The sequence below is a fragment of the Pristis pectinata genome, chromosome 19 (assembly GCF_009764475.1).
Source record: "Pristis pectinata isolate sPriPec2 chromosome 19, sPriPec2.1.pri, whole genome shotgun sequence".
Taxonomy (NCBI): Eukaryota; Metazoa; Chordata; class Chondrichthyes; order Rhinopristiformes; family Pristidae; genus Pristis; species Pristis pectinata.
This window is the reverse complement of record NC_067423.1, coordinates 43,382,227-43,401,397: the sequence shown is the minus strand read 5'-3', so window position 1 is coordinate 43,401,397 and position 19,171 is coordinate 43,382,227. Positions and strand designations below refer to the sequence as shown.

At 53.6% G+C, this 19,171-nt stretch overlaps 1 protein-coding gene across 1 annotated transcript in view; it reads right to left on the bottom strand.

The window, feature by feature from the left end:
* The window catches only part of LOC127580592 (dynein axonemal heavy chain 3-like), a 230,133-nt gene that overhangs the window by 110,663 nt on the left and 100,299 nt on the right, over positions 1-19,171 (bottom strand). The window contains 2 exon segments of the mRNA XM_052034178.1: positions 3,301-3,539; positions 15,930-16,116. Coding sequence (XP_051890138.1) covers positions 3,301-3,539; positions 15,930-16,116 — 426 coding nt within the window.

The following is a 19,171-nucleotide window of genomic DNA, read 5'->3' as shown; positions in this document are numbered from 1 at the left end:
CATTGTGCGCAGTTCGGGTCGCCCCGTTACAGGAAGGACGTGGAGAGGGCGCAGAAGAGGTTCACCAGGACGCTGCCTGGATTAGAGAGTACCAGCTATAAGGAGAGGTTGGACAAATTTGGGCTGTTCTCTCTGGAGCGGCGGAGGGTGAAGGGAGACCTGATAATGGTTCGTAATATTATGAGAGGCATAGATAGAGTCTTTATCCCGGGGGTCAAATACCAGAGGACATGCATTTAAGGTGAGAGGGTTAAGTTCAAAGGAGATGTGCGGGGCAGGTTTTTTTACACCGAGAGTGGTGGGTGCCTGGAATGTGCTGCCAGGGGTGGGGGTGGAGGCAGATACGATAGAGGCATTTAAGAGACTCTTAGATAGGCACATGGATGTGCAGAGAACGGAGGGAGATGGAGCATGTGCAGACAGAAGGGATCAGTGCAAATTGCAACATGGTCGGCACAGACATGGTGGGCCGAAGGGCCTGTTCCTGTGCTCTCCTGTTCTGTGTTCTCATGCTGTCATGCTCTTCTGCTCACTCTCTCGTTACTCTCGGCCCTCACTCTCACTCTCACCCTCTGGCGTCCCCGGGCCCTGTACCAGCTCCCTTCCTCCGGCAGCGCACCCCCCCCCCCCGCCGCCCCGACCCACCATTCCGCCTCACACCCCCTTCGCTGCTTTGTTTCAGAACCAGACTCCTTCTCACTCTCCTGTCCTCTCGCCTTCCCTCGCTCTCCCCCACCCCCAACCCTCCCCCTCACTGCTCCCCCTCACTGCTCCCCCCCACTGCCCCCCCACACTGCTCCCCCCCACTGCTCCCCCTCACTGCCCCACCCCCACTGCCCCACCCCCACTGCCCCCCACTGCCCCCCCCACTGCTCCCCCCCACTGCCCCCCCTCACTGCCCCCCCACTGCCCCCCTCACTGCTCCCCCCCACTGCTCCCCCCCACTGCCCCCTCACTGCCCCCCCCACTGCTCCCCCTCACTGCCCCCCCCACTGCTCCCTCCCCACTGCTCCCCCTCACTGCTCTCCCTCACTGCTCCCCCCCACTGCCCCCCCACTGCTCCCCTTCACTGCTCCCCCTCACACACACCTTGTACGCTCACTGTCTCGTGCTCTCTCAACCTCCGTCTCACCCCCTCTCCCAACCCTCTCTCCCCCACCCCCTCCCCCACCCCCCTCTCCCCCACCCCCTCCCCCAACCCACTCCCACCCCCTCTCCCACCCCCTCCCCCACCCCCTCTCCCCCCCTCTCCCAACCCCTCCCCCACCCCCTCTCCTCACCCCCCTCCCCCACCCCCTCTCCCACCCCATCTCCCAACCCCCTCCCCCACCCCCTCTCCCAACCCCCTCCCCCACCCCCCTCCCCCACCCCCTCTCCCACCCCCCTCCCCCACCCCCCTCTCCCCACCCCCTCTCTCCCACCCCCTCTCTCCCCCTCCCCCACTCCCTCTCCCACCCCCTCTCTCCCCCGCTCTCTGACCCATCTCCTTCACCCCCCCTCCCCTCCATCTCTCCCACCCTCTCCCTCGCCCCTCTCTCTCCCCCCCCACACCCCTCTCTCCCACCCTCTCCCCCACCCCTCTCGCCCCCCCGAGCCGTCTCCCCCTCGCCTTTGCCGTTTCCCAGACCTGCGGAGAGGTTGTTACACGGATGGACCCACGGTCCTGGGCTGCAGCCGGATCACCTCCCCGGCCGAGGACACGGGCCCTCGAGCTGGTGTGGAATGTTAACTCTGCGGCTGCAACGATGGCTGACGTGAGGAGAGCCGTGCCTGTCAGGGTGGGCCCCACACCGCTCCACTACCCCGGGCGCAGCTGCTGCCCTGTCTCTGCGATGCTGCAACATTTACAGCCAATCAGAGTGGAGGGAAAGGTCCCAAGGAGGACCTGTAACCAGAGGGAGGTCACTCAATGGCATTCTCCCCCTCAAGCAGTGTCCCCGCCTCACAGACTGCAGTGTTCCCCTCACTGCGCCGCCGGGAGACAGTCCACGGCTGCCTGGAAGACAAGTTTGTTTCTCTGCTTCGCTGGGAAGTTATTGAGAGGCAAAGGTCATCAGACTGGGTGCCCGAGAGCCCCCTAGTTTTCCAGTGGAACGTAAGGGCTGGTGCAGGGGTTGGAAATGGACCTCACTGATCCAGGCATGTGGAATGGAAATGGACCCAACAATCACCCTCTCCAAAACGGGTCAAATGGAAGTTCCTACCTCTAGTCCCGGGGTGTTGGGTGGATGGTCGGTCAGAACTATGGGCCAAGCCAGCCGGAGGCAGGAAGTCACAACGAAACTTCACCACTGCCAGCTGGACTCTTGCTTTGCCCTGTGTCCTGCCGTCCTGGGTATAGGGGCTGGATCCCACTGCACTCGCACGCTGACCCTTGTCTGCAGTCAATGCTCTTCATCACCTTTCTCGAGCTTGGCTGTCCTGGTCCGACCACGTAGATGCCACGGCCAAGAAAGCTCCCCAGCGCCTCTACTTCCTCAGGAGGCTAAAGAAATTTGGCACGTCCCCTTTGACACTCACCAACTTTTATCAATGCACCACAGAAAGCATCCTATCTGGATGTATCACTGCTTGGTACGGCAACTGCTCTGCCCAGGACTGCAAGAAACTGCAGAGAGTTGTGGACACAGCCCAGCACGTCACGGAAACCAGCCTCCCCTCCATGGACTCTGGCTACACTTCTCGCTGCCTCAGTAAAGCAGCCAACATAATCAAAGACCCCACCCACCCCAGACATTCTCTCTTCTCCCCCTCCCATTGGGCAGAAGATACAGAAGTCTGAAAGCATGTACCACCAGGCTCAAGGACAGCTTCTATCCTGCTGTTATAAGACTATTGAACGGTTCCCTAGTACTCTTAACCTCACGATCTCCCTCGTTATGGCCCTTGCACCTTATTGTCTGCCTGCACTGCACTTTCTCTGTAACTGTAACACTTTATTATGCATTCTGTTATCTCGATGTACTGATGTGATGAAATGATCTGTACGGATGGCATGCAAAACAAAGGTTTTCACCGTAGCTCAGTACACGTGACATTAATAAACCGATTTACCGATTTACCTCCAGCTGGTTTGTAGACAATTTGTTCGACAGTGACCAGCCACAGTAACCTGGAGCTTTGCATTTAAAGAGCTGAACTACAGGACATTTTAAGCAGAAGTGCTCTCTGTCCTCTGTGCGTGCGTGCGTGCGTGCGTGTGTGCGTGCGTGTGTGTGTGTGGAGAGACCGGTGGCTCCCTGCACACAGGATCTCTCCTTCCATCCCTCCAACCACCCCCAAGCTGGGAACCGCTCGTACTTCTTGAGACGTGTGAGGATGATGTCCTGCGTCTGACTGGCCGACGTCCGCGCAGAGAAGTTGATCTGGCAGACGGCGTACCGGACGGGAGACAGCTGCTGGAGGAAGCTGTTTGTGATGGTTGTCTTCCCGGTGCCCGTGGGTCCAACAAACAGCAACGGCTTGTTACGTAGCAACAACTTCTCCAGGAAGTACGTCTGCATTACCGTCTCTGTGGTGTTTACGATGATGCTGTTAAGCTGCATGGCCAGGAAAGAAAAGCGTTAGACCTGTGCCAACAAACCGTCCCAGGTCGTGGGTGGTGGCACCTGGTGAAGATGTTTAAATTTGCCTGATACACATCTGGATGCCCGGCAGTGTACGTTTGACCTGCCGCTCACAGAGGGCACGAGCCCTGCCAGGGAGCCTTTGCAGCCGGTGGCGAGTGGTTAAGTGATCAGACCTTGGAAGGGGTGAGCCTGGTTGTGGGTGGGGAAGGCACAGACAGCAGCTGGGGCAGTGGAGTCACTGCCCCAACACCGGGCAGACCGAGCTCAGGGTGAGACAGAGAACGGGAATCCAAACAAATTAATGATGTGACAGAAATTAAAAGTTGTTCAATTCTTGAATCTAACTTAGACTTCCAAACCCTGTGGGGACCTTTTTTGAACTATTTTCAAAACCTTTGATTTGGTGACTAAAGTACAGATGTTGGCTAATATCGTTATGTCTCAAGGGTCTTTCTTTGTCCTTTTTTTAACCGAATAGCTCCGGTTTTGGTAGTGGGTTTAGATTTTTTTTATAATAAAATTATTCCAATTTTTCCTTTATTAACTAACTACCACATGCGATTATTAACTAAGAGTATTGTGATCTCAAGTATGATTTAATATAATGTATTCAGTAGTATTTTTACCCTCTTTTCTTCATGGAATTATTAAAAATATTGTAAAAAGAAAGAAAAGTTCTGTTGTACAATGAGGGTCAGACTTTCACAGTGAACGGCAAGGTCCTGGGGAGTGTTGAGGGACCTAGGAGTACAGGTACGTGGTTCCCTGAAAGTGGAGTCACAGGTAGACAGGGTGGTGAAGAAGGTTTCTGGCACGCTGGCCTTCATCAGTCAGGGCACTGAGTACAGAAGCTGGGATGTTATGTTTCAGTTGTACAAGACGTTGGTGAGGCCGCATTTGGGATATTGGGTTCAGTTTTGGTCACGTTGCACTAGGACAGATGCCATTGAGCTGGAAAGAGTGCAGAGGAGATTTACCAGGATGTTGCTGGGACTTGAGGGACTGAGCTATGGAGGGAAGTTGAGCAGGTTGGGAATCTTTTCATTGGATTGTAGGAGAATGAGGGGTGATCGTATAGAGGTGTATAAAATCATGAGGGGCATAGATAGAGTGAATGCGCACAGTTTTTTTTCCCAGGGTTGGGGAATCAAGAACTAGAGGGCACAGGTTTAAGGTGAGAGGGGAGAGATTTAATAGGAACCTGAGGGACAACTTTTTCACCCAGAGGGTGGTCAGTATGTGGAACGAGCTGCCAGAGGAAGTGGTTGAAGCAGGAATATTTAACAACAGTTAAAAGGTACTTGGACGGGTACATCGATAGGAAAGGTTTAGAGGGATTTGGGCCAAATGCAGGCAAATGGGACCAGCTTAGATGGGAATCTTGGTCGTCATGGACCAGTTGGGCTGAAGGGCCTGTTCCGGGTGACCATGAATTGACAGATCAAAGAGTATTCCCAACATCCTCCTTCAGTCGGAGCTCTCTGGATGTGTTCGGATGACTTCACCGTCCAGTGTCCCGGTGCGACATGACCTGAAGCACAATGCACACATCCCCACTCACTCCCTCCACATCTCCTCCGCCCCTCCACGGTCGAAGACATTCATTGTTCAGGAGGTGGTGTTGGGGGGGGGAGGGGGGGCGTGCCTCTTGCCCTTTGAATTGGGGTTTGACTGGGCCATGTCGGGGCACTGCAGGCTGAGCCCACTGGTGGGTCAGCGGCCGCACATCGGCCGGTCGGCGTGTGTCTGACAGCAGCCGTCCTTCTTCCCAGGACACACGAGAGGTGGCGAACGATTAGCTCGGTGCGGTGGGACCTGTGGGCCGTTGGTCTCGGCCTTTGCATTACCGGCTCTAAGGGAAGACCACAGCGCCTGTGGAAAGCTGTCAACACCAGGGCAGTTGGCACAGTCCTCCGGCTGTAACACCTCCCGGCTGTCAGCAGAGCACAGTCAGCATGTGCACAGCAAGATCCCGGAGACAACAAGCTGAGAAACAGGCTGCCTCCTGCAGGGGTCCTGCCAGAGGGAGTGGAGGGATAGAGGAAGGGGAGGGGCAGGGGGAGGGCTGGAGGGGCAGAGTGGAGGGGGCGGGGAGGGGCAGGCTGGTGGACGAGGGGGAGAGGAGGAAAGGGGAGGGGGTGCGGGGGAGGGTTGGGTGAAGGGGTGGAGGGGAGATGGGAGGAGGAGGGGGCAGGGGGAGGATCTGGTGGGTGAGGTGGGGGGAGATGAGGGTTGGATGAAGGAACAGGGTCAGGGTCAGGGTCAATGTAGGTTCAGGTCAGCATCAGGGTCAGGGTCGGTCAGCATCGGGGTCACGGTCAGGTTCAAGGTCAGGGACAGGTTGAGGGTCAGGGTCGGGGCTGGTTCAGGGTCAGGGTCTGGTTCAGGGTCAGCATCAGGTACAGGGTCAGGGTCAGGGGCTGGTTCAGGGTCAGGGTCAGGGTCTGGTTCAGGGTCAGGTACAGGGTCAGGGTCAGGGGCTGGTTCAGGGTCAGGGGCTGGTCCAGGGTCAGGTACAGGGTCAGGATCAGGGGCTGGTTCAGGTTCAGGGTCAGGGTCAGGCCACGGCTGCGATGGGAACTCTGTGCCAGGGACAGGGGGCAGTTGGTGGTCTTCCTCCTGCCAGTGTTTTGTGGGTTGAGAGTGCTCCCAGCCCCGCTGATGTTGGCAAACAGTCTGCCAGTTCAGAGAGAGTGGAGGGGTTGGGAGACGTGTGGTGCACCTGTATAGTCAGGGTACAAGGGGATGTGGCTCGGTGCTCCAGGTGACCTTGTCGAGGGAGGTCTGTAACAGCGAGACCCCAGAGCCCAAGGGTGGATCCTCAGGGTCATGGTGGGAATGTTGCAAGCCCAGGGCAAGGGGTTGGTAGCCACTGGCTGTTCCCACCTGAACAGGGGTCCCCCCTGCTGCTGATGGTGGAGGGGTACCGGTTGTGGACAGGGTGTCCAGTGTGGGCAGGGTGTAGACAGGGTGCGGACAGAGTGTGGATGGTGTGCCCAGTGTGAACAGAGTGCCCAGTGTAGGCAGGGTGTGGACAGAGTGCCCTGAGTGGACAGAGTGTGGACAGGGTGCCCAGTGTGGACAGGGTATGGACAGAGTGCCTTGAGGGGACAGAGTGCCCAGTGTGGACAGAGTTCCCAGTGTGGACAGAGTGTCCAGTGTGGACGGAGTGTCCAGTATGGACAAGGTGTGGACAGAGTGTCCAGTGTGGACAGGGTATGGACAGAGTGCTCTGAGGGGACAGAGTTCCCAGTGTGGACAGGGTGCAGACAGAGTTCCCAGTGTGGACAGAATGTCCAGTGTGGACGGAGTGTGGACAGAGTGCCCAGTGTGGACAGAATGTCCAGTGTGGACAGAGTGTCCAGTGTGGACAAGGTGTGGACTGAGTGCCCAGTGTGGACAGAGTGTGGACAGAGTGCACAGTGTGGGCAGAGTGCCCTCTGTGGACAGAGTGCCCAGCTGTGACCAGGAATGACCCTTCTCATCGTCACACAGAATGGCATCAGCAGCTTTGATCGGTCAGCGGTGCAGTCGTGGTGGAGATGTGGCTGGAAGGTTTCACCAGGAGTTGTGGGAAAGACAGCCATGCATCTGAACCCTCAGCCCCCCGTTCCCCTGCAATCCCAAGCTGTCATCCATAGACAACAAAACACCGTTCAGTGGGGAACTCCAGCTACATTTCAGCTTCACATCTCCTGCCCCGAGCCACATTAACGTACATTTGGGGAAACTTTGTGCAAGGTTTAATCACAGAACAACCGAGAGTTATGGAGCTGAAGAGTGAAATTACTGCAAGGATAAATGAGTGTTTTGTGTTTGTGCATTTTCTCCCCTGTGTAGGATCAAACTTTGGATGGACATGAGCAGTCTAGAGCAAGGAATCGGTGAGGAGGTGACGAAGTTTGGAAAGAGTCAGGGCCTTCAGTGAAGCCCCAGTCGGGAGTATGTCCCTGTGGGCTCTCGTTACGTACCTGCAGGAGACCGTCAGCCTGTCCGCGTCCAGTGTAAGTGAGGGACACACAGGGACATCCATCAATGGCAATGAAACAGAGAAAAAGCAGTCATATTACCATCTGAGTCTTGATACGAGGCATATCTGATTGATTTACAATTCCAATAATTCAAACATAGCTCTTGCTCATTGTGAGCTCCAGTGAAATCTTAATTTACAGTAACATAGAACACAGAACACAGAACACTACAGCACAGCACAGGCCCTTCGGCCCACGATGTCGTGCCGACATCTTATCCTGCTCTAAGATCTATCTAACCCTTCCCTCCCACATAGCCCTCCATTTCTCTATCATTCATGTGTCTATCTTAAGAGTCTCTTAAACACCCCTAACGTATCTGCCCCCACAACCTCTGCAGGCAGTGCATTCCGCGCACCCACCACTCTCTGTGTAAAAAATTTACCCGTGACATCCCCCTTATACCTTCCTCCAATCACCTTAAGATTATGTCCCCTCGTGTTAGCCATTGTCGCCCTGGGAAAAAGTCTCTGACTGTCCACTCGATCTATGCCTCTTAATTATAGAATGTTTGAGGATAAAGTGATCATATGTGGTAATAAAGGAATGCAATAATACTGTCGAATTCGGTCGGAGAGAAGACCCAAAAGACCACTATTCTCGTTCAATCTCTTTACTACTTGCTCCGAGGAGAGAGCACCAAGCCAGGCACCTCCGTCCCTGACCGGGTGGTCTCTGAGATACATTGCTCTACATACATCCTTATACTTTTTCAGAGGTGCAAACAATTGACATACAAGGAATGATCAGGCACTAGTCAGGCAGCATGGCACTTATTTTCTACATCATGATTGGTTACAGACAAAGGAATTTACTTTAAAAAAAAGTTACTAAAGCTATAGTTCCTTAATCTTTTCAGACCATCTTGTTCCACCAGTTATCTTTGTAGACATAAGGTTTCTCATGGTGGGCTCAGGGTCAGTTTAGTGGAGCAAGAGTCAATTGTGCAGACTTGCTGAGACACGAACTGATTGTACTGTATAATTATACCTCAAGGCTGAAGAAAACTAGCCAAAGCAAGCAAAATCTCTGAAGCAAGGCACTGCAAAGCAAAGCACAGCTATTTCAAGCAGTCTATTACAGCCATAGTGATGTACCCTTTAATTCACGTTTCAGGGCTCACAATCTTTTACTCTCCTAACCTTTCATTATACCTTATACACATTCTCAATATGACAACTGCTTATATTGTTTACAACCAATTAAGGAAGACACCTGGCCCTTAACAGGGGATTTCGGTGAAAGACTTAGGTGCACAAAATGCCGGAGGTGAAATTTGACTTTGGTGAAGGCAAGATAAGCAATTGCAGGTTGAATGGTCGGGCCCCAGAGAATATTGAGGAACAGAGGGACCTCAGTGCACAAGGCCGTATGACCCCTGAAGGTGGCAGCACAGGTAAATGAAGTGGTGAAGGTGCCATACGAGGTGCTTGCCTCATTACCCGGGGCACAGAATATAAATCCCTCCCCACCATTGAGGACATGTTCGAGAGGCAGTGCCACAAGAAGGCAGCATCCATCTCTAAGGACCCTCACCACCCGGGACGTGCCCTCTTCTCGTTACTACCATCGGGTGGGGGGGGGGGGGGGGTACAGGAGATCCAGCCATGTCTCCACCACGACCACACTGCTGACGGATCACTGCAGGAAGGGTGCGAGTGCACTGGAGAGGGTGCAGAGGAGGTTCACCAGGGCGTTGCCTGGGATGGACCGTCCCATTTATGGGGAGAGACTGGGTTTGTTTCCTGTGGAGCAGTGGAGGCTGAGGGGAGACCTGATAGAAGTTTGTATAATTCTGAGAGGGTAGACAGTCGTTTTCCCAGGGTGGGGATATCAATTACTAGAGGGCATGGGTTTAAGGTGAGAGGGGGGAAAGTTTAAAGGAGATGTGTGGGGCAGGTTTTTTTACACAGAGAGGTGGTGGGGACCTGGAACGGGCTGCCAGGGGTGCTGGCGGAGGCAGATACAATGGCAATGGTTAAGAGGCATTTAGACAGACACACGAACGGGCAGGGAGTGGAAGGGACGTGGACCATGCGATGGGATTACTTAGATTGACATCATGGCCGGCACAGACATGATGGGCCGAAGGGCCTGTTCCAGTGCCGTTCTGTGTTCTAGGAATGAACTCAACCGGTGAGTCTGCGCTGCTCTCTGGCTTGGAGAATTCCGAAGGTTCACTGAACTCCAAGAGATGAAATTCTCCACATCTCCGTCTTAAATAGCCCAAGTCAAGTCGAGTTTATTGCCATGTGCACCAGCGCGGTGAGGTACAGGTACAATGAAAAACTTGCTTGCAGCAGTGTCACAGGCATGTAGGTACAGCCAATGCACAGAATATAATTTATACATAAATCGGGCAAACACACACCAGTCCTCGTTGAGGGGTCAGTGGTGGGAAGGGTGAGCAGCTTCAAGTTCCTGGGCGTCAACATCTCAGAGGATCTATCCTGGGCTCAACACATTGATGCAATCATGAAGAAGGCTCGCCAGTGGCTCTGCTATGTTAGGAGTTTGAGGAGGTTCGGTATGTCACCAGAGTCTCTTGCAAATTTCTACAGATGTACGGTGGAGAGCATCCTGACTGGTTGCATCACTGCCTGGTACAGAGGCTCCAACGCGCAGGATCGCAAGAGGCTGCAGAGGGTTGTAGACTCAGCCAGCTCCATCACGGACACAACCCTCCCCACCATCGAGGACATCTTCGAGAGGCGGTGCCTCAAGAAGGCGGCATCCATCACTAAGGACCCTCACCACCCGGGACATGCCCTCTTCATGTTACCACTATCAGGGAGGAGGTACAGGAGCCTGAAGACCCACACTCAATGTTTCAGGAACAGCTTCTTCCCCTCTGCCATCAGATTTCTCAATGGTCCGTGAACACTACCTCACTATTCTTCATTTGCACTATTTACTTATTTTTTAACTTATAGTAATTTTTATGTCTTTATGTCTTGCACTGTACTGCTGCAGTAAAACAACACATTTCACGACGTATGTCAGTGATAGTAAACCTGATTCTGAATTTTGAATCTGAATTCTGAGGACTGTGCACAGTTTTGGTCACCCTGTTATAAGAAGGATGTTATTAAACTAGAAAGAACACAGAAAAAATTTACCAGGACATTGCCCGGACTTGGGGGCCTGAGCTACAAGGAGAGGTTGCGTAGACCAGGACTTTATTCCCCGGAACATCGGACATTGAGGGGTGACCTGATAGAGGTGTATAAGATCATGGGGGGCATAGACAGGGTGAAAGCGCACAGCCTTTTTCCCAGGGAGGGGATGATAAAAACTAGAGGGCGTAGGCTTAAGATCAGAGGTGAGAGATTTGAAAGGGAGATCAGGGGCAGCTTCTTCACACAAAGGCTGGTGCGTATTTGGATTGAGCTGCCAGGAATAGTGGTTGAGGTGGGTACATTGGCATTGTTTAAAACCCATTTAGATAAGTCCATGGATAGGAGAGGTTTAGAGGGCTCTGGGCCAAACACAGGCAGATGGGACCAGCTCGCTGGCAGCACGGTCGGCATGGAGGACTTGGGCCGAAGGGCCTGTTTCCATGCTGACGACTCTCTGACTCTCTGTGTTACTGACCAGCCCGTGCCCATCCCACCGCCCCCCTCCTGACCTTACAGTGAAGCCAGGAGATCAGCCCAGTGCCGGACATGTCACCTGTGCAGCCTGCGCACAACGCCAGTGGCGCACCGCGTGAAGTCACCCACCCCATCCCATCACCGGCCCAGCCGAAGGACCTCACCAGGAGATCAGAGTGTGTGACTGGCGTTGATAGGGGGAGGTGGGGAGGGCAGCAATTTGTAACCCCTCCCATGAATTTAATATGAGAAGCACCTTGGATCCTCCCTGATGGCATGGCTGCCTGGTACAGGGAGATGCTGAGGGACCCACCTTTGACCCCATGGAGTCATACAGCACGGAAACAGGCCCTTCGACCCAACGGGTCCATGCTGACCAAGATGCCCCAACTAAGCCAGTCCCATTTGCCCGCGTTTGGTCCATATCCCCCTAAACCTTTCCTATCCGTGTACCCGTCCAAGTACCTTTTAAATATTGTTAACGTACCTGCCTCAACCACTTCCTCTGGCAGCTCGTTCCACATACTGACCACCCTCTGTGTGAAAAAGTTGTCCCTCAGGTCCCTTTTAAATCTTTCACCCCTCACTTTAAACCGATGCCCTCTAGTTTTTGATTCCCTTTTCCTGGGGAAAGGGACTGTGCGCATTCACCCTGTCTACGCCCCTCATGATTTTATACACCTCAATAAGGTCACCCCTCTGTCTCCTGTGTCCCAATATTCCAACCTCTCCCGAAAACTCAGTCCCTCGAGTCCTGGCGACATCCTTGCAAATCTTCCTGGGCCTATCAGACACATTCAGTTCCCTTGTGAACTTGCAGCGCGGATGAGATGAGAACCTGGAGTTTTACTGAGGGCCCTGTCCACGTGCGATTCCGACCTTCGGACACGGAGCTCTGGAAACCCCTGCCCTGTGGAGTGCGCCGAAGGAAATATCCTGAGCAGCATCTATAAATGCATGTAGTTCCCAGCCAACACAGCTCAGGCCTCAGGCCTTAGCCCAGTCACCCATCACCGTGGGAACGAGCCGTGGAACTGGCCATGCACCCAGGGAGCTGCTGTGCTCACTCCTGGTTACAGCGGGCTGGGACCTGCGGCACACACTGCCCGCCTTTCAGACAGACACCCATGCAGCGCCCGGCCTTACCCAGAGGAAGTCAAGCCAGGAATCAGTTCAAGGTAAAATCCCGCCAGTCCCGAGAATGGACTGTGCACTGCCACTCACCATCTGCATCAGTGTGCCTGACTGATCTCTCCCATTGATCCACTCTCCCTCCCACTTCCACACCGATCTGTCCGTCAGGCGCGGTAGCGTAGCGGTTAGCGTAACGCTATTACAGCGCCAGCGACCCGGGTTCAGTCCCCGCCGCTGTCTGTGAGGAGTTTGTACGTTCCCCCCCCTGTGTCTGCGTGGTTTTCCTCCGGGTGGTCCCGCTGCCTCCCACATTCCAAAGACGTACGGGTTAGGAAGTTGCGGGCGTGCTACGTTGGTGCCGGAAGCGTGGCGACACTTTGCGGGCTGCCCCCCCAGAACACTCTACGCAAAGGATGCATCTCACTGTGTGTTTCGATGTACATGTGACTGATAAAGAGATCTTACCTTATCCTCGGCCTCCTCCATTGCAACGGAGAGGCCAAACGCAAATTAGGAGTTCAACATCTCATCCCGCTTGGGTAGCCTACAACCCAATGTTACAAACGTTGGATTTTCCAATTTCAAGTAACCTGGTGGTCTCCTGCGCTACACACACACACACACACACACACACACACACACACACACACACACACACACACACACACACACACACTTATCCACCAAGCTTGTTCCTTTGTCCCATCCCTTTTCTCACCTGGGTCTACCTATCCACCACCTCCTCCCCATCTGGTAGGTGATAGAGACACCCACACCTCCCCCATGTACAGCTACACACTGGCAACCTTTCCTCTCCCCTCTCAGTCCTGATGCAAGGTTTGGACCCGGAACATTGTCTTTCAGTGTTTGCCTCCACAGACGCTGCCTGACCTGCTGCGTTCTTCCAGCGTCCAGCTCTGTGTCCCGCATTCCAGCAGCTGCAGTCTCCTTTGTTTGGCACCCCTTGCTAATTTTCCCCGCGGACATCAGGAAAGGTGACAGGGCAGTCTCAGGGCTGACTGCAGGCGGCTCAACTCCTCCCCAAGCCCCGGACTGAGCTACAACGAACAACCACCTCGGAGCTGCTCAGCTCCCCCCGCTCAGTGGTGCCACCGCTGGCGGCTCTCGTCACTGCAGGTGCTGGTTGACCAGGATTGGCCACTCAGGTGGGTCTGATCCTCGGAACAGGAGCCACAGACGTGGCCAAAGCAAAGAGCCCGCTGGCTGGGAGTCTGCAGAGAGCGGCTCGGGGTTTCCCAAGGGTCTCGTCAGCGGGACACGGGACGTTCTGTGGGAGGCCTTCACCGTGGGCCGCTCCCCCCATGAGGTCAAGGTCACGTTGACCCGGAAACTCCCGGTGACGGGATCTGTCCGAGCGGCCGCAGCGGACCTCTGCCGTCCCTCCCAGCCGGTCACCCGGGCGCTGTGTGGGTGGAGAGGCAGTTCACTGGCATGGGCTCCAGTGAGGGACAGCTGGTGTTCTCGGGCACTGCTGTACTGTCGGTGTCCCACAGAGGGAGGGAGTCCTTTGGAATTTGCTCCTCCAGTGGGCAGAGAGAGCTCAGCCACCAAGGATATGCAGGGTAGAGATCTCCTGTGTCCATCCTTGGCTCCATGGCGGCTTGCCCTGTTATCGTTCTGTGTCCTCTGACACAGCTGGACACGAGAGCCGCCAGCTCCCGTGTTTACCAACCGTGCACCAAACTCCAAACTACTGCCCTTCATGCATTTTTGCAGGAAATTGGGACTGGGTGTCGGCACTGTGCGCAACCATACAGCACAGAAACAGGCCCTTTGGCCCATCACGTGTGTGCTGAGCATCCAGTACCCCTCTGTACTAACCCCACTTTTACACCTGCCCCTGCACCACCCTCCCAACTCTCCTCCCAGCCACACACCCACAAGCGGTAATGCGCGGGGGCAAACTAAATTGGAAGCCGCACGTCTCTGGGATGTGGGAGGAAACTGGAGTACCCTGGAAAATCCCGTCTGGTCACACTCCACACAGGCAGCACCCGAGGTCGGGGATCGAACCCGGGTCTCCGGAGCTGTGAGGCAGCGGCACTACCCGCTGCGCGCCTGTGCCGTCCCAAGTCTACAGAGATGCAACTTTAGAAAGTCTTTTGCAGTTACATTCAGTCACATGTACACCGAAACACACAGTGAAATGCATCTTTTGCGTAGAGTGTCCTGGAGGCAGCCCGCAAGTGTCGCCACGCTTCCGGCGCCAACATAGCACGCCCACAACTTCCCAACCCGTACGTCTTCGGAATGTGGGAGGAAACCGGAGCACCCGGAGGAAACCCACGCAGACACGGGGAGAACGTACAAACTCCTGACAGGCAGCGGCGGGAATTGAACCTGGGTCGCTGGCGCTGTAATATCGTCATGCTAACCACTACACTACTGTATAATTGGAGACAGCAGATGCTGGAATCAGGAGAATTGCCCACCAACCCCTGCCTCACCCTCATCAGCTATCCTCCCTCTACTCTCAGTCCGATGCAGGGTACTGACCCGAAACATTGACTAACCCTCCGCCTCCACAGATGCTGCCTGACCCGCTGACTTCCTCCAGCAGTTTGCTTATTGCTCCCTCTTTGCAATGACAGGTGACTCCTGAGGTGCGGGGAGAGCGGGGAGGGGGTTACTTTCCGAGAAAACGAGCCGTATTGTATTCTGTGCCTGCATCGAGGAACGCAAGTTGGCAAAAAAATTGTATTTATTTCTTTTCACACAAATTCTGTGAGAGCAAATTTTATGCCCTACTTTGAGTTTTTGAGCAGTGATCTACTCTTAGCAGTGTGCAGGAACAGAGGGATCTTGGGGTCCACGTCCATAGATCCCTCAAGGTTGCCGCGCAGGTCGATAGGGTTGTTAAGAATGCGTATGGTGTGTTGGGCTTCATTAGTCGGGGTATTGAGTTCAAGAGCTGCGAGGTAATGTTGCAGCTCTATAGAACTCTGGTCAGACCGCACTTGGAATATTGTGTTCAGTTCTGGTCACCTCATTATAGGAAGGATGTGGAAGCTTTAGAGATGGTGCAGAAGAGATTTACCAGGATGCTGCCTGGATTGGAGAGCATGTCTTATGAGGATAGGTTGAGTGAGCTAGGGCTTTTCTCTTTGGAGATGATAGAGGTGTACAAGATGACAAGAGGCATAGATCGAGTGGACAGTCAGAGACTTTTTCCCAAGGCGACAATGGCTAACATGAGGGGACATAATTTTAAGGTGATTGGAGGAAGGTATAAGGGGGATGTCAGGGGTAAGCTTTTTACACAGAGAGTGGTGGGTGCGTGGAACGCACGGCCTGCAGAGGTTGTGGGGGCAGATACATTAGGGACATTTAAGAGAATCTTAGACACATGAATGATAGAGAAATGGGGGACTATGTGGGAGGGAAGGGTTAGATAGATCTTGGAACAGGATGAAATGTCGGCACAACGTCGTGGGCTGAAGGGCCTGCACTGTGCTGTAATGTTCTATGTTCTATGTTCTATTTGTGAATTCTGTCAGGGTGAACTTCCATAACCCAAACTGGCCTATTGCAGGGGTTGACTGTACACACCTTACTGAGTACAGCCCTTTGGAAATACCTACCTGGACCCTGTGCTCAATGTCGACAGCAGTAATCAAATCCTTCCACATGCACCAAGATGAAAAGGTCTTCTTGAGATAGACAAAGTCAAAAACACTCCCCTTTTTCGGTATCTGTAAAGCCCTGGGAAATTTTAAGTCTTTCGGTTTTGACTCCCAATCGCAAAGCCTTCTGAAAAATTCACTAAAGCTGCAAATGAAAATATTTGATGAACAATTAATCATCTCCTTAGCAGATTATGAAATAATTAATTGAATTCTGTTACAGATACACAGTATTTCTGAACATTGGACTGTCTGGATGTTGAACTGTGCCCTGTGACTGACTGCACTGCTTCCAGTAACACCACAGGCAGAGATATTCTGGAGTATCCATGGCCTAACTTCAGATGGTTGTTCACTGAGCCAGGAGCAGGGCTTCCAGTGCAGAACTAACTCCAGTCCTGTCCTGACCAACGGTAGGAACCTGCGCTCTTTGATCTGACACAGTAACAAGAGCGCCTAATGAAATGTGGTCAGCAAAGGATGCTGAGAATATGTTATCAAACTTTCTATGAACATGCACGGTTACTCTCCCCATGAATGAGGGAAATGATGGGTTCCTAACATCCTGACCATTATACAGTCACAGAGTCATAAAGCACGGAAACAGGCCCTTCGGCCCTTCTGACCAAGATGCCCCTCTCGGCTGGTCCCATTTGCCTACACTGGGACCATATCGCTCTCTCCTACCTGTTCAAATGTCTTTTAAACATTGTCCTTGCCTGACTTTGCCTCGCATTGTACAGTAATGTCACTCACTACTGCATTATCGCGGGAGCTCCATCTGGTCATCCCCTCTGAAAGCAGATTGCGCGGATTGTTTGAAGAACTATCGCTGGTGTCTCCCTGGATTCACGGATGGGTCTCAAGGGCCGCGCCCACAACCGCTTTTCAGAAGTGTACGTGAGCAGGGGAAGGAATCGGATGCCTCAACAACAGCGTGGGGCCTTCCCCGAGACACTGAATGGCCGATACGTGAAACGGGAGACGACAAAGGTGCAGCTGTTCGTTCGGTTTTCTGATGAGCCGAGGAAGAGTATTTGTTCCTCTACCAGGAGCTGTGGAGCTGAAGTTTGATGAAGTTGTCTTGCAACCTCACTTGGAGCATTGTGGCTGTAAGTTATGTTGAGGAATGAAACTGTGGAACCTGAACCTTTCCAACCAGACGCAACCCATCACTGACGGTTACTGATCTGATGCAAACAATAGCTGTAGAACCAACTTACTCAGATCAAGCTCTGAATAATGATTAAAACCATCTCTCCTCCATCAAGATAAACTGTCGTTTATTTATCCGGAGACAATTCCAACCTTTCCGCTGTTAAGGCTGAAGTGCGCTTGATAACTCCAGTAATGGCCCATAGACTCCCAAGAGAGTCAAAGCTGGAAGGACTGGGATTGGGGGTTGGGGGGAGGGGCGGAGAGGAGAGAGTGTGTGTGAGAGAGAGAGAGAGAGAGTGTGAGAGAGAGAGAGTGAGAGAGAGAGGGAGGGAGAGGGAGAGAGAGAGAGTGAGAGAGAGAGTGAGAGAGAGAGTGAGAGAGAGAGAGGGAGTGGGGAGGGGGAGGGGAGAGGGGGAGAGGGGAGGGGGAGGGGAGAGGGGGAGAGGGGGAGGGGGGAGAGGGGGAGGGGAGAGGGGGAGGGAGAGAGAGAGATAGAGAGATAGAGAGAGAGAGGGATAGAGAGAGAGAGGGTGGGAGAGAGAGGGAGACGGGGAGGGGGTGAGAGGGAGGGAGACGGGGAGGGGGAGTGAGAGGGAGACGGGGCGGGGGAGAGGGAGGGAGAGGGAGATGGAGAGGGAGAGGGGGAGGGAGAGAGGGAGAGGGAGAGGGGGAGAGGGAGAGAGAGATAGAGAGATAGAGAGAGAGAGACAGACAGACAGACAGAGTCAGGCCGCTGGGAATGCCCAGACTTCCACACATTTAAGTAGCTTAACTCACATTTAGTGTTCAGAATATGCTGACAGTCCACAAGCTCAGAACAACAGCCATGACCAGACTGAGGACCAGACAGGGCCCACCCAGGGCCACAACTTGAAACGGTGACCATCCCCCTGCCTCCACGGACGCTGCCTGACCAGCTGAGTTGCTCCAGCGGTTTCGTTGTTGCCCCAGATTCCAGCGTCTGCAGTCTCCTGTGTCCCCACCTCCATGACCCAGCAGGGCAAGGACTACAGTGCGTGCGACCTGAACGTTCCCCTCCACACCTCATCCTGACCTGGCAACACGTTATAACTTCTTTTGCATTCCTGCGTCACAATCCCAGGGAACCCCGCCTTGTGGGAGTAACTTCAGCACAAGGTTTCCCGAAAACCTTCAGGGGATATTAGGTTGGCCTTTCTGGTGACACCCATAACGGTGAAATAATTAAAAGCATGATCCAATCCAGTGTGACATCACCCAGCCAGCGTTGCTACAAGTGGTCATCTGATCGTTATCTGAAAAACTGCAGCCCTCTCCGGTGTGGTGCCTGTTAGCTGCCTCCTCACCACAGGTCCAGTTAGGAATGGACACCACCTGCAGTTACCAGTGAAGCCCCCATCTTGTGTACGTATTACACCACTCACGGTCGTCTACAGGAGAACCATCACAAGAGGCCTTCGGCCCATCGCAGGTAGCCCACTTGTCCCACAGCATCGTGGAGAAAAGGCCTTCCTCAACTTGGTCTAAATCTTTTGGGATTTAATCTTCTCATCGTGTCCATTCAGTAACCCCGATCGTTGGCGATAGAAGCACGGAGATGCCGGAGGAACTCAGCAGGCCAGGCGGCATCCGTGGGGAAAAGCAGGCGGTCAACGTTTCGGGTCGGGACCCTGGACATCCAGCATCCTTCTCCTTTCACATCTGCAGTCCTTTGTTTTTCTAGTTGGAGATAATATCTCGACGTCCTCTGTGACATTTCTTCATTGGTTTAAATACATGCTTAAAATCACCTGTGTTCTCCTAAATTTATACAAAGAACATTCTACTTTCTCTTTGTACTTTCCCATCCAGGGGACACCTGGTGAATCTGTGCCCTCGCTGCACCACTCACATGGTGAGCTCTAACTGAGGGCCGACTAACATTTTATTCAGAGTCACCATTGCAGCTTCTTCGTATCTGGATTTCTTCACTCCTGCACCAGAAGGTTTTCTCTTTTAAGCTCTCCACCTGATCTAACTGACATCACTCACTAAACGTTCTCTCTCCACAGATGCTGCCTGAC